The sequence below is a fragment of the Lontra canadensis genome, unplaced genomic scaffold, assembly GCF_010015895.1.
Source record: "Lontra canadensis isolate GAN:19392208 unplaced genomic scaffold, GSC_riverotter_1.0 scaffold1, whole genome shotgun sequence".
NCBI classification, from domain to species: domain Eukaryota; kingdom Metazoa; phylum Chordata; class Mammalia; order Carnivora; family Mustelidae; genus Lontra; species Lontra canadensis.
In genome coordinates, this window is record NW_022630995.1 from 67,595,543 (window position 1) to 67,611,427 (window position 15,885).

The 15,885-nt window shown below is 48.8% G+C and overlaps 1 protein-coding gene across 6 annotated transcripts in view; it reads right to left on the bottom strand.

The window, feature by feature from the left end:
* PIGG (phosphatidylinositol glycan anchor biosynthesis class G) overlaps positions 1 to 15,885 on the bottom strand; it is a 45,963-nt gene that overhangs the window by 7,284 nt on the left and 22,794 nt on the right. The window contains exons 7-11 of one of the 6 annotated variants that reach the window (XM_032857061.1): positions 11,935 to 12,152; positions 11,291 to 11,572; positions 9,440 to 9,897; positions 5,713 to 5,904; positions 2,031 to 2,172 (exon numbers count right to left, since the gene is read on the bottom strand). In XM_032857061.1, the coding sequence (XP_032712952.1) occupies positions 2,031 to 2,172; positions 5,713 to 5,904; positions 9,440 to 9,897; positions 11,291 to 11,572; positions 11,935 to 12,152 (1,292 nt within the window). Of the gene's footprint in view, positions 1 to 2,030; positions 2,341 to 4,661; positions 4,807 to 5,712; positions 5,905 to 9,439; positions 9,898 to 11,290; positions 11,573 to 11,934; positions 12,153 to 15,885 lie in introns of those variants that run through there. The other 5 variants (XM_032857053.1, XM_032857066.1, XM_032857077.1 and 2 more) reach the window with 5 other exon arrangements.

Sequence of the window (15,885 nt, forward strand, 5' to 3'; positions counted from 1 at the left end):
ATCCCGCCATCTGTGCCAGCAGGGTCTACTATGTGACCAACTGCCACTCCTACGTGGAGCCCTGGCTATCCACGCACCTCTGGGGCAGGAGCGTTCTGTGCTAACCGGACATGCTTGCTGTCCAGCACAGTGCCCAGGAACTGGATAAGGGAGGGGACTTGGCGATTTTCCATGGTGATGGCATTCCCATTCCCCACCAAGGCACTTGTGATCAGAGACACAGAACTGGATGGAGGCCACCGCCAAGATGAGGCCTGTGTGTGACTTTCAAAGAGAGAACTTTGAGACAGACAGGCCGTCTAGAAACTTCTGGAAAGCTTAGCAAAGCCTGAAGTCCTTCTACAGCAACACATCAGCTACAGTGAATGGCTAAGCATGAAAGAGCCGCTGCCAACAAGGCCAAGCAGATCTCCCCCAGAGGCTGACTCCAGACCCGCGTCTCTCTCCTGCGACTTGTGCTGGTGTTTACAACAGCTTCCTTCATCCTCCGCCCTTCTGAGTTGGAATTCCTGGGCAAACTGCACTCCCTCACATCCATGAGGCTGGTAACCTTTTACATTTCTTCTGATTGGTAAGAAAAGCTGTGGTGTCTGAGATGGGGCTACTGGACACCACGGAGACACACACAGCTGAACCACTGCGTGGCTCAGCAGAGGCCAGCCTGCACGGGGTGGAGCTGACCAGCACTTCTCCAGGCACTGCATGCTGGTCATCAGTGTGGTCTTCGGTCACCAACACCTCCTGGGATGGGCAGCGACTCCAGGGAGGTCTGATCACTCTTTAGGTCCTACAGACCCCAGTCAGGCCTCCCCTACAGGTCCTGAGGAACACCGGCAAGCACAGAGAGCAACTACGCAGGATACCTACCTCCTGTTTGTCACTACTTGGTCCTCACAGCAGCCAAAGAGGAGATAAGCTGTTGAGTGGCCCATTTTATAGATGAGACGAGGGCACGGCAGGTGCCTGCCAGAGGCCGCCTGGCTTAGAAGTGCCAGACGCCAGTATTAGGGGCTACAGCTACCCACGTGCAGGGCTGGACAGAGTACAGGGGTCCTCCAGGAAAGATGGATGGTAAAGAGGGTTTGAGGGTCAGGTTACATTCTCTAGGACTTACAGATTTCTAGAACTTCCCCCTCACCTCCTCTGGGCTTCTGGGAACAGACAGAGAACAGTGAGGGAGGTGCTCTGTGGGTGACACCAGGAGTACCAGCAAAGCATGGAAGAAGCCCCAGGCCCACCTGTTGGGACAAACACACCACACATGCTCCTAAGGACTGAATGAAGAGGGTGCGCAGAGACAGTGCAGAACCTCACTTTAAAGACGGCAAAACACAACAGAGTGCTCAGGGCCTTCTACACAGTTCCTCCACCAGAGGGTGTGAAGCCGGCAGGGGAGTGTGGGGAGCTGTGCCCACCCTCGAGGGTACCAGAAGCAGCCACTAGATGGAGGGTGGGGCCCTCTGAACCAGGGCAGAGATGCAGAAAGGCTGGGATGGAAATGAGTCCCTCCAAGACTAGGAGCTGGTCCTTTTGTCCACTTGTCCAGGTGCCACTCCAAGCATGTAAGCGAATACTAAGGTCCATCCTGGAGGTGGCTTAGACTTTCCTCTGGTGGGCCCTTTAACACCGGGAAGAAGACATGATGACCACGACTGAGTGAGGACACCCAACAGCATCCAGCACTGATGGCCAGGGGAAGGGCAGAGAGTCCAGTCATTGCCTCATCAGGGAAAGCAATGGAACTGTGATGTGTGTCCCGAATGGGTCATGGTAAACAGACCAGTACACAACCACATGCTGTCTTAAGCACTCCTGGATCCATACCGAGGGTGTCTGTCTTAAATAACTAAGTGTATTTTATCCTATCAAATGCACATAGGATTTAAGCATCATTCCCCACACCACATTGACAGTTCCTTTACCAAACAACCTTTTTAACGTTCCAAACTATGGTAAGCTTTTCTCAAAGAAAAAAGGTAAGTGACATACAAAAAGTTAACAGATTTTCCACAATAATAATGAAAACCTACCTGGAAATAGAAGAATGCTTGACCGAACCAATAATGCATTATAGTGATCTCAGCTGCATCATGCCTCAGAGGCTTCCAGATGAATTTAGTCATTAGTGTCTGAATCAAGAGGCTCAACACTAAGACTGGCAGATTATGTGGCCTGAAAAGCAAAGCGGCCAGAAGAACTAATCCACTATATATCTCCCATAAACCCACAGTCTTGATTGTGAAGTCTGCAGCAATGACTTGAGATTTAAGCAAGTCTTTGGTGCCCGTGAACAGAATGCCAAGGACAAAGACATGAACAAAACGAGCTTCAATAACACCCCTAAAAAAAAAAAAAGCAAAACAAGTTTGGTTTGTTAGCACCAGCTTGAAAAACTCATATATATTCTTCCTATGAAAGCCATGTGTCTACTTAGCTGACTAAACAAGCCACAGCTCCCGCCCACCTGGGTAACTCTGTGGAAGGGGGAGTATCTGCTTCTGCATATCAGCCCCAGGACACCCTCGCCCAGAGGCTGGCAGGCCTGTCCTCCCTGTGCACTAATCCAACGGAATTGGCCTCTGGGAAACTGCGCTCATTTGGCCTGAGCACGGCCTGGTGCAGGATAAGAGCCATCACCTACAGGCTGCCAGAAAAACCATCCACCTGCTTCACGGTGAATCGGAAAGACCACTGCAACAGGACAAGGTCAAGCTCTGTCAGAAATGTCCCTAAATTCATAATGTTAAGATACATTTGGACATGTTTACAACCAAGCACTCATACACACACAACAGTGTAGTGCACACTGTGGGGCCTGGAGAAGGACAGGGCCATGTTAGTCTGGGCTCTGCCGCTTCCTGGCTCTGTTGCTGGGGCAAGTTAGTTAAGGCTTCTGACGCTCACTTCATGATTCCTAAAATGAAGAGAAATGGTACATACACTTCATAAGCTGTCCTGGGAATTAAACAAGAGAACACAGGGAAAGCGTGTGGCACCCAAGTATTAAGGATTATTAAGAAATATTTGAGGGGGGCCTAGGGGGCTCAGTTGGTGAAGCATCTGCCTTTGGCTCCGGTCATGATCCCAGGGTCCTGGAGTCAAGCCCCATACCAGGCTCTTTGCTCAGCAGGGGGTCTGCGTCTCCCTCTGCCCCTGCCCCTCCCCCTGCCTGTGCCCTCTCTCCCTATCTCTCTCTCTCTCAAATTAATAAATAAAATCTTTAAAAAAAGAGAATTTAGCACTTCATTTCCAATTATTTGTAAAGGATATAATTTATGACGCTCTATAAAAAAATTTCATCTTATAAAACATATGTATCTCTAACCCATATTTTAAAGATTTTATTTATTTATTTGACAGACAGAGATCACAAGCAGGCAGAGAGGCAGGCAGAGAGAGAGGAGGAAGCAGGCTTCCTGCCGAGCAGAGAGCCCGACGTGGGACTTGATCCCAGGACCCTGAGATCACGACCCGAGACGAAGGCAGCAGCTTAACCCACTGAGCCACCCAGGCGCCCCAGTCTAACCCATATTTTAAATAAATTTCATAAATCAAATATTTTCTATATATAAGAAAAGCTGATCACTTAAAGTAATGCTAAATAAATAAAATTTTAAATGAAATCATTACCATAATAATGTATTTGTTTGGAAAAACTGAATCTTCTTATCTTAGATTTTCTTAGGGAGGTTTATGCACTTACAAAAATCCCTTTACTTAAAGTGTAGTTTAATCCAAACACTCAGACCACTGTCTGCTGCATGCCCCCTCCCGCGTGCAGACACTTGCCCAGGGGGTCACACGCTGGCCTAGAAGCTGGGGTCAGGTGCAACCCTGTCACCAAGGCGTGTGCTAAACAGAACGCTGACGACTGACCCACAAGAGTTAAAGAAGGAGCAATCAGCCAAGGCCCTAAGTCATCAGGGCGGAGGAATGCTAGGGCAGTGTTTGTGGTGAACACGAAATGAGAGCACCAGCGAATGCCTTCAAGGGGTCCACCTCCTTGCCCTAAACCATTCAATGCCATTCCCACATGTCTAGGATCATGGCAATCTGACCTTCCACTCCAGCCAAGCCTGGGCTTCAGAGTGGTGAAGAAAGTCAGAAGTAAAGGAAGATTTTTATTACTGATGGACAGCTACAGACTACACAGTGAGAAGCAGCGGTTAGAGCCATCTAGAACCTGGACGGCTCTAGAATGTGGGTAGAGCTGGAAGCAGAGGGAGCTAGAATTGGGATGGCCTTAGTACTGGAGCAGACCTAGAAGGGAGAGGGATCTAGAACCAGAGTAGATGGGGGTGGGGAAGGAAGCATTTTCCAGGAAGAATGCGAGCCAAGCACTGCAGGTTAATGAAAGGCTGCGATGGCCTATGCTCTAGACACCAACAAGGTGTACACTGCAGCATCCACAAACGGCAAGTGGTCCAAGTCTTGAGATGAGTGATGATGAAATTAGGTGCATTGATCTGAGAGGAAATGAGGAATTTATTCATGTTTCACACTTGAACACCATCAAACGTGACACGATGCCCAGCCTTGGCATCTGCTCAGAGTCAGGACTCCGAAATGGACAGTCATTGAGATGTCTCCCCATTATCCTCCCCCTACCTGACCTCACTGCCTCAGGAGAAGGCTTGCCACCCTGCTGTCGCCTCAGCCAGGCTTTTGGTGTCACCTCAATTGCCTCTACCATTGGTGGGTCTGGCTTCCAGATGTGTCCTGTGGCTCCTGGACACCCACCCAGCCTGGTCACAGCCCTCAGCTAACACCTTGACCTTTTCAGAGATGACATTTGCTTTTCTTTCTCTGATTAGAAAAGCAATAAAAAAAAAAATGCATGAAAAGGAAGATCACAAGCCACCTATGATTCCATGTCCTAAATATACTCAAAACCAATTACCTATTTTAGCCTTTCATATGAACATAAAACAATATGTACCTACTTCACAAGCTGGGCTCATACCACAGTTTCATAGATGCAGTTGACCCACATCTTCACATCTTCTATGAAAACACACTAGTCAGCACAAAGTGCATTTAGAGGCTCATCCCACTGCTGGTGGCCAATTACCTTGTTCTGTACTACGTGCACCTATTTCCAGTTTCCAGAGAGCCTGCTTATGTCCTGGTTTCAGTCCTCCTCTCTGATTGGATTCCTGAGGTACATTCCGTAAGATGGTGCCCCGGTCAGAGGCTGGACACATTCAAGGCTCTTAACACATTGTGCAAACAGCCTCCAGGATGGTTCTGCTCACTCCATCCCACAATCATCATTAAGGAAAGAAAAGCTGCCACTTTGTGACAAAAAGTGGCCTTCATGACTCAGAACAGGGGGGACACTCCCCACCCCTGGAGTTCATTGTAAATTATGAGAAAACTGATTTTTCTGGAGTGCTTTGTTTCCCAACTGCTAGTAAGTATCCATTCTTTGTAATTCCTGTTACTATGTCTTAACTGAGCAAAAGTGAATCCTTTAAATTCCTTATTTCAAGAGAATCCCTTTTTTAAAAAGGAAAGCTCAGTGACCTTACTGCATTACTTGTCTCCCTCCTACCAAAGCAAAGAGGCTAGAAGAACCTGTTTGCTGAGGTTCTCCTTGTCAGTTCTAGTAACTGCTGAGATCACAGTTCACAGGAACCACTCCAAAGTTCTCAAGACTGCATGGCCTGCTTTACTACATAAAACATGACATTGATTTGCCAGTGCACTTACTTTGAAATGTCTTTGCTGTCTCGTTGCCATGGGAACAGGACATTTCCAATGGCTGCCCGGTAGCAATAGACGCCCAGCAGGCCAAGTGCCATGGCTACTTTCGACGTCAGGGAGCACCTCCTCTGAACTAGCACGAAAATCATGAGGAGCGAAAGGGCGGCCAGAACAGAGAGTTCAGCTTTGTGATCAGAGCTGAAATGAAATGGAAGAGCCCCAAATTACCAACAAGTATAACCATCGATGTCATGGGTCTACGCTGAGTGGCTTTCTAAGAACTGTATTAAAGATAGCTGATTTTTCTGAAAAGCAAAAAAGAAAAGAAAATCATTGGTGATTTAAACTCAAAGGTTCTTAAAATACAACAAATGAAGGATGGCTCCCCCAGACTTGTTTCCATTCACAAACAACCCCTGCTTCCAGGCCTTCCCTGTACAAAACGCCACCCACTGGCTCCCCTGGCAGCCCCCCTTTCCCCACCCGGAGGTGAGGAGATTCCGGGCTCACTGGATTTACCAGGGCACACGCTGCGCAGGGAGACCAGCACTTGCCGGTGTGGCCCTCTCTTGCTCACTCACTGGCACAGACTGACTCACTGGAGAGTCTGCCCGCTGTCAGGTGTGGGGAGACTTTGCAGAGGGGCTGGATGTCACCACTTGGAGCATGAAGCTGTCACGGCAGAGCCGGGGCCCCCTCTCTGCCTGGCCCTTGCCACCACCCTGCTACCTCGGGGAGTGCTGCGCTGGACGGCAGGGTTCTCTTCTGTGTCACTCACCACAGTTCTTGCTCACAAAACCCAGATGCTCAGAGTTAAGTGGATGAGTGACTGTCTTGCCAAGTGAATAAACATCAGTGGGAAAACTACCCAGGAAAGACTCAGAGGAAAGATGTGGCCAGTGTCAAGACGTGGGCCCAGGGACAGCAGGTGGTGACAGGGGTCATGCTGGGGCCTGGCCCTGCCCTTGTCCTTGCTCTGGGAGGCGGTCACCTGGGTGTCCATTCACTGTTGCCCTTTAAAATGTGTTTTGTGAGGTAATCATATCAAAAAAATGGGCAGAAGATATGAACAGACACTTCTCCAATGAAGACATACAAATGGCTATCAGACACATGAAAAAATGTTCATCGTCACTAGCTATCAGGGAGATTCAAATTAAAACCACATTCAGATACCACCTTACACCAGTTAGAATGGCCAAAATTAGCAAGACAGGAAACAACATGTGTTGGGGAGGATGTGGAGAAAGGGGAACCCTCTTACACTGTTGGTGGGAATGCAAGTTGATGCAGCCACTTTGTAAAACAGTGTGTAGATTCCTCAAGAAATTAAAAATAGAGCTTCCCTATGACCCTGCAATTCCACTAATGGGTATTTACCCCAAAGATACAGATGTAGTGAAAAGAAGGGCCATCTGTACCCCAATGTTTATAGCAGCAATGGCCACGGTTGCCAAACTGTGGAAAGAACCAAGATGCCTTTCAACGGACGAATGGATAAGGAAGACGTGGTCCATATACACTATGGAGTATTATGCCTCCATCAGAAAGGATGACTACCCAACTTTTGTAGCAACATGGACGGGACTGGAATAGATTATGCTGAGTGAAATAAGACAAGCAGAGAGAGTCAATTATCATATGGTTTCACTTATTTGTGGAGCATAACAAATAACATGGAGGACATGGGGAGATGGAGAGGAGAAGGGAGTTGAGGGAAATTGGAAGGGGAGGTGAACCATGAGAGACTATGGACTCTGAAAAACAACCTGAGGGTCTTGAAGGGGCGGGGGGTGGGAGGCTGGGGGAACAAGGTGGTGGGTATTAGGGAAGGCACGTATAGCATGGAGCACTGGGTGTGGTGCAAAAACAATGAATACTGTTAAACTGAAAAGAAATTAAAAAAAAAAAAGAATGAAGTCTTGTAGAGAAAAAAAAAATGTGTTTTGTGCACTCTCCTGGACTGTTAATTATAACAACTGAAAACAGCAATAAGTAAGGTAAGTTTATACGCCTCCCCAGAAGCTCTGCTATGAAGGAGAAACAGGACTGCACAGCCGCCTCTTCATAGACAGGAAGAATTCAGCAGCACAGGGAAGACTGGTGATTCAGGAGGCGAGCATCCTGATAGGAAGAGGCCGTACCCAGTCTGCTGGAGGAGGGTCCAGACTGAGGAGTGGGGGGCAAGGCATCTGGGCTGGCAATCAGGACATTCTCCTGCACTGCTTCAACTCTCCAGAAAAAATAAGTGAGGCCACTGGGCTATCCCAGAGCTCTCCCAAAATCACATGCTTGGGCAGGTGCCTCAGCTTCCTTCTGCTTCCTCTCCTGAGGTAGGACAGGCCAGTGAGCTCTGTGCAGGCTTGCTCTGAAAATGAAATGAGCAGGCACATGGCAGGCACCCAGAAAAAGCTGCCTGTGACTCCGGTGGTTGCCAGGGGTTTGCTAACAGAGTTACTAACACCTGGGAGAAATTTCCCACCAGAATCATTTGACCAGAGGAATGATTTTTATAGCTTTTGATGGGTGATTCCAGGTATCTTTCCAAAGGACCATGGCAGCATGTGGTCAGGGGTCTTCTGCTCCATACCCGGACTGGGTTCTATCACTTCCTTCTGTGTGTCCACCTGACTCTGAGTAAAATCATGCCTTGTTGTTTGACCTGAAGCTTCCTGATCCCCAGGAGGAGGAACATGTCCTTTCTCTTTCCGTTGGCATTCCCGTCTTTAGGAACATGTCTGGCACTGTCCCCAGCACCCCTCCTGCTGGTGATTTTCATCCAAGTTCTTCACAACAACAGGAAACAAATGTCCATTCTGTTCTCTTCCTTCTACTTTAGTTTCTAAGTTTTCACTGACAATTAAGAGGTATAATACTGGGGTGCCTGGGTGGCTCAGCCAGTTAAGTGTTTGTCTTTGGCTCAGGTCATGATCCTGGGGTCCTGGGATCGAGCCCCACATTGGGCTCCACTCTGCCACTCCCCCTGCTTGTGTGTATTCTCTCTCTCTGTCAAATAAATGAATAAGAAATCTTAAAAATAAAAAAAATATACACATACAATATAGCACATATATATATATATATATATATATATATAATTTTTTTTTTTTTTTTTTTTGGTAGGGGGGAGCGAGAATGCACAGTGGTAGGGGTAGAGGCAGAAGCAGAGGGAGAGAGAATCTCAAAGCAGACTCCAGGCTAAGTGTGGAACCAGACACGAGACCATATCTGAGCTGAAATCTAGAGGCAGACACTTAACTGACTGTGCCACTCAGGCACCCTGATACAGCCAAATCTTGACATTTTCTGCCCCAGTTCCCTCTCTTTACTTTGGTGCTCCCCCTCTGTTATACTTTGGACGAGGCTGTCCCGCCACTGGCTTCAGGGTGGAGAGAGCAGTGGGTGGCTGGAGGGAGCACGACCCTGGCCCCAGCCCTACCTTGTCAGGGAGATGGCAGCAAGTGACAAAACTACATGCTTGCTGCAGTTGTCATTTTAAAACTCGAAGGTTTTCAAACATAAACAAATACAGTGATTCAGCAATTTAAAAAAACCAAATAAATCCATCTTTCAACATTAATTCATGGCTTACGGTCTTTTTTTTCCATTTCTTCAGATCTTAAATACCACTTCTGCTCTGAATACAAAAAAAAGGCCTACATTTTGAAAAAGACTCTGTGTGTGGCCAGTCAACCACGAAAGGTCTGGCTAAGGCCATGGCTCCTGCTCTTACCTGGTGAGCCAATGCCCCAGGTCAGGCCGGTGGGCCCACTGTACACCCGTCTGGTTGAGTGACCGCAGCAGCCGACAGCAGGTAAGTATCACCCATGGGCTTGCTAACACCATCCACTTCTCGTAGCCTCTGAGCGTGTCAAGGGAAGTAGGGCTCTTAGACACTCTGTGGGGCTCGGACACGTTACAGTGGATGTTTCTGTCCGATAATGCTGGCTCACTGCTGACGAGTCCTTGCTCCACGTGTGAGCACAGCTGGGGCTCACAGTCGTCCCTCAGAAAGCAGTTTCTGTAGAGCTCGTGACACAGAGCCAGACACAGGGTGTTGATGAGGAAATACCAGGTCTGGTGCTCCTCCTCAACGAAGCTGCTCGCACCCAGACTCAGCACGTGGCCCAGGGTCCCCAGTAAGATAAGGACATCTAACTCCGACCATCGTGCCTTTGGATGAGCTGGATTCTATAAAAGGAAAATGCATTTCGTGAGGGAAAAATACAAAAATGACACAAATCCCACCACGTGCACTTAAAAGTTCTTGCTCACAGAGCATCACCTGCTATGACAGGTACCTGCTGCCCCTCATGCCCCACACCCATCTTCCACTCAATGGGACTGCCTACTCTCCTGGGGTACAGCCAGTTGTCACCCTGGACTGCAAGTCCTAAGCTGAGTGACCCACACCATCTGGGCAGTGCTGGAGCTCAGAGAGCTCACCTACCAGCCCTCCTGGAACCCTCACCCTCTCCCTGGGAGCCTGAGGTCTTCAGGGGTGGTCCAAAGTCAGCTCCTGCTATTTCAAACCAAAGCATCCCCAGGATATATTCTACCAAAGCAGACATCTAATTTCACTATGAATTTTCCAGAAATCCAGACAAGTTTTCATTAAAATGGTCAATTCTATTGAAACAACAAAGTTGGCATCCCAGCACTATCCTTTAAATACACTAACTGAAAGCATTTACAATTAAAGATGAGAATTTAATGGTATCAGTTGATAACTACTTAATATTTACTCTATTTATCATGTATAGCTTGTGTAAGAAAGGAGAGATGCCATGAATCTATTTAGGTCCCAGGGAATCAAATGGCTTTAGGGAAACCTATGCTCTGATGGGAAACAGAAATGCACTATGAACAACAACCCATGAGCTCCTTGGACACACGCACGCAGGGAAGGGTATTAGATGGCTCCAAGATGAGGCAGCTGCACTGGGCAGGGGTTGGGGGTGGTAAGGGGGAGCTGGAATCACTTCCCTGAGTTCCTTGGGCTCCAGGCACCATGGAGCAGCTGTGGCTGTCCCCCTCTGCTTCACTGGCCTGCCAGCACAACCATGAATAAAGGTGTCAGAGGCCAAAGATTCTAAGAAATCTCAAAGAAAATGTCAGTCTTGAAAAGAAAAGGTAGGATGGACTCCCAAGGAGGGCAGGATGAGGACAGGGTCCCGGCCTCCTGCTGAGCTTCCTGGAAGGTCTAACAAGTTGACTCTTTTCTCTCTGAAGTGTTCTTCCCTTGGTTGCAGTTCAAACACTGGCAGAGAGATGTCTGATTCACACACTGTCCCATCAGCCAACTGCCTGTTCATGTGTGACCAACAGCTCTGTGCAGTGCCATGTTTACACTCACAGGGACCCTTGTCTTTCCCGTAAAGAAAAGGGGCATGTGACCTGACAACACAGATCTGAGTGTCAGAAGTCAGGATGCTCACATGTTGGCCCCTCTGAAGTATGGGCTCCTCTCCTTGGCTCCTTGACTCCGCCTGATAAACCTGGGGTTTACCAGCGTCTGACAAATTAAAGACCAGCTGAAGTAAGAGACAATGGCCAGTGTCCTACGTGGAAAAATGAGTCTTACCTTCCTCAGGAGTCTCCCATCAGCAAACACCTTGGCAAGAGCAGACACGACCGCACAGAGCAGTGCAGAGATCAGTGCCATCACTCCACCTGCCGTCAGCCACGAGAGGCCACAGAAATAGCACGAACTCTCAGCAGAGGTGCACACAATGACGTGAAGAGCAGAAAGAAGCAGGAACACCAAATAAAACAGCAGGGAAAACACAGGCGACCACAGAGGGACCTCCAGTTCAGCCTTGTTGCTCAGAGCCTGTGGGATGCTGATTAGGAGCAGCACTAGAACCTGGAATGGGAAAAAAACAGTCGTGTCCACGACTGCTGGGCTTGGAGAGAACTGTTCAGAAAAAGCCTATCTCCTGACCTTATGCCAGCTGTTCGAATGTTGGAAACAGAAGAAAGCCCAATAAACACGATTTCTGATGACTTGCCAAGAACGTATGCATGCAGCCATGTGGAGCACAGCCGCCTGACACCTGAGGATACCTCGGGCATGAGGACACACAATGAGAGACTTCAACAAATACGGAAACTGGAATTTTCCCTTTAGGAAAAAATAGTATTTTATATACTTTAAACTACAATATTCTGGCTGAGGTATGAAATCAGTCTAACAGCTGAGCCATAACTGCACACAAGCACCCGTACCTCCAGAACCATGACAGTCCCCACCAGCATCGAGTAGATGTCGTACTGGGCCACTTGTCTGCTCAGGGATAGGCTCAGGGTCCTCAGGGCCTCCAAGTACTGCCTGCGAACCTTGGCTCCCAGGTTGAAAAGGACTTCTGAGTTATTTTCCTCCAAGTACAGTCTGATCCAGTTCCCATGCAACCTCTCTGACATTTTAAACTGCTCAAATCCAGGCTCTAACAAGAAGAGGACAGGGTTACATGCAGAAATCACAGAGAGTCACACACATTTATCACTTTAACGTATTCAGTTATTCGCAGCACATGGTATGAGCATAAAGCCTGGTACCTAGTGAAGAGAAACTATTATTCCTTGGGGAGTGGCCTCCAGTGCCTCAGTAAAACTAACAGCCGATGATGCTCATGAGTCCTGGGACATCCTGCCCACCTGCCAGCCTGCCACGGCCCGAGGCACAATGCAGCACACAACATGGAGAGATGTGCGTGCCCTTTGCTCTGCTGCCCATTCTCTCCCTCCCTCCCCTGGCCTTGCCTCCTCCTCTCCCTTCTCTCTCAGTCTCTCTCCAAGCTTTTCTTCTTCTTTAATGTGCAATACAGAAACACCCCAGGGGCACCAGGTGGCTCAGTTGGTGAAGCGTCTGCCTCCAACTCAGGTCATGATCCCAGGGTCCTGGGATGGAGCCCCGCATCGGGCTCCCTGCTCAGTGGGAGGTCTACTTCTCCCTCTGCGACTCCCCCTGCTAGTGCATGCTCTCTCCCCCTCTCTGACAAATAAATAAATAAAATCTTTAAAAACCAAAACCAAAAACAGCCCAGAAAGGCATTACATTACCAGGCCCTTGGTATTACAAATCTTTCCGACGCTTACACACTGTGAGGACCATGCAGGCAGCGGCCCGACGCCTCTTCCACCACATCCACTTCCCACTGTGGACTGACTGCATCCATCTCTAACCTGCTTCCCTTCTTCACACATCCCGACCCCTCCTGCCGTGATGCCGAGCTAGAAGATCCATCCCAGCACACAGCTAGGGCTGGCAGAACAGCACCTGGATTGAAGCCCAGCCCCAAACGCAGCGGCTCCCACTCTGGAACGGCACTGGCAGGCAGCTCAGCATCAGGAAGCTGCTTCCCTCTGGAGCTGGACCAGACTTACTGGTGACTCAACTAGTCTGCAAAGCAAGAACTGCCTTTCAGAGACTCCCTGGTGTTTACTGTGCTCTTCCAACCTCCAGCAGAGCTATTCTAAGGTGGTCTAGACCCTGTCCTTCAGGATTAGGGTTAGGGTTGCTGTATAACCCTGAGCACAGCCCAAATGCTGGAAGTCCTGCCACTGCTGTGGATACTGGGTGACCAAGCGCTGGTGACCAGTGTGACCAGCTGGTGACCAGTGTGACAGCCCCGCACGATGACCAAGCCCACTCCAGAGAAGAGGCACACAGACACCAGCTCGTGGGCTGGCAGGTGACAGCTGGGATCTAAACTCCATTAGTCTGGGTCTAGGATGGAAACCTTTATTGTTACACCCCACCACCCTAAAGTCACACAGACATGGGGATACCTGCGTCTATACCCAACCACCTAGAATCACAGAGAAGTGGACACCTGTGTATGTATCCAGACAAGTATTTACTGAGTACTGACGACATGGTACGTGCAAACATGTGTAGTTCCTGCCTGCTTGGGCCTGTGATCTAGCTGGGTTCTCATATGGGCATGTAGTACAAATTGTGAAAAATGCTATGGAGGTTTAAGTAGGGGAATGTGGGAGACTTTTGGTAACACTGAAGAAATGGACTGAAATCTGGGGTGGAGGGTGGGGGATAAGAAGGTATGACACTGAAGCTGAAGTGGAAGCTGCCCAGGAATCCACCAGGTGACAACTAGGAAGAGCATCCAGTCTATGTGAGTAGCACATACAAAGATCCTGAGGTGAGAAAAGTTGGTCCCACTGGAATGAAAGTCAGTGGAGTGATGGGAGAGTTGTATCAGATTGGGCTGGATATTAGGGGAGGCCTTGAAATCGATTATGGTGTCAGACACGTACTTAGTTTTGCCTCAGGAAACAGGATCACTGATGGTATAGATGAGGGGCATCCTAGGAGCATAAGGCCCCTTGAATGCTTTCTCATGCCAGGGACTGGCCTATGTTCAACTCCTGGGCTTCTTTCTGGCCGCACCCACTGCAGCGCTTAATTCTCCCTACTTGCTCCTCCTGAAATAAGCAAACAACCCTCACTGTGGTTGTTTAACAGTTTGTTTGTTTCTTTTTTAAAGATTTTATTTATTTACCTGACAGAGAGAGAGGAGACAGAAAGCACAAGCAGTGGGAGGGGCAGAGGGAGAGGGCGAAGCTGACTCCCCACAAAGCAGGGAGCCTAACCCAGGACTTGATTCCAGGGTCCTGACATCATGACCTGAGCCAAAGGCAGACGCTTACCTGACCGAGCCCCTCAGGCGTCCCTTTTGTTTGGTGTTTTATTAGATGTTAGTAGAGGAAAAAGGACACATATTACCAACAGCAAATTTTCAAAAGCTACCAAACTCACAAGTACTTTTGAAAACAAATATTGACTCTCCTCTGGACTGAAATATGCACCTGGGCCGGCCTCACTTTTCACACAGTTGCTCACTGGGGCCACCTCATGGACAAGGGGCTGGCCCCCTAAGCTCTCCCACCGTTCAGGATACTCAGCGCCCCATTAGTCCTTGCTGGTCTTCCACAGGCCAGCCTACAACTCAGACATTCACTCTACTAACTAGTACTCCCTTTCTCAAGTAGGAAAAGCTGCCAACAACATGTTAAATGCACCTAGACCAGGAGTCGACTGTCTCCAGATTCCCAAACCAGCCCCAGTCCCTGCACCAAACATGCTGTCATTGATGCAACTTGACGGTCAGATAAATTGTTTGAAAAGATGGTCTTGGGGGAGATACTCTCTCTTGTTCTGGATCATTCCTACCCCTTAGCTTCTCCCGGCTTAAAAATATAAACAACAGGGGTGCCTGGGTGGCTCAGTGGGTTAAAGCCTCTGCCTTCAACTCAGGTCGTGATCCCAGGGTTCTGGGATCGAGCCCCACATCAGGCTCTCTGTTCAGCAGGGAGCCTGCTCCACCCCCCCTTTCTGCCTGCCTCTCTGCCTACTTGTGATCTCTGTCAAATAAATAAATAAAATATTTTAATTAAAAAAATATATATATGTATACAAACAACATATCCTTTGTTGGTCTCTGTTCACCTCACAGTACAGCCATCTCCACGCCCCACCTCCTTCCCTGCCCCGACTCCAGCTCTGTCTTCTCCCAGCACTCTGTGTGCCCTGACCAAGTCGCTGGTAACCTCACCTGCCAGGTGAATGGTCAAGTCTCAGTTCCTCATTTTATCTTACCTTGAGCAGGATTCAACTTGGCTGCTCACTCCTCCCTTCCTAAAATTCTTTCTTTACTTGGCTTCCTCAACACTAATCCCCTCATCCTGCAAGCACCCCACTTACTTCCCACTTCAGTAATGGTCATCCCATTCTTCCACTGTTCTGCTGAACATGCCAGCTTGCTCCTTATGCCTCTGGTTCACCATCAGCAAGCCCTGCCTGTACCAGCTTCAAAATATAATCTGGAATGCCATCGTCTGTCCTGGACACAGTGCCGCCACTGTCTGGGCCCTCATCTCACCTCTCACTGGGACACTGCAGCAGCCTTCAGACTCTCCTACAACACAAGGCAGAACCCTCCACATAGGCACCTGAGACAGCCTCTGAAACTGCAGCTCGAAGACCTCAGACTCTGCACGAGTTCCTCATCTAGCTCACGATGGAATTAAGAGCCCTTCTAAGGCCTGAAAGGCCTCCATATCCCTCTGACCTCGTCTCCTTCTGCATTGCTCCAGTTCACCCTGTTCCAGCCACTCTGTCCCTGGTCATCCTTTGAAGGTGCAGACACATCCCCTCTG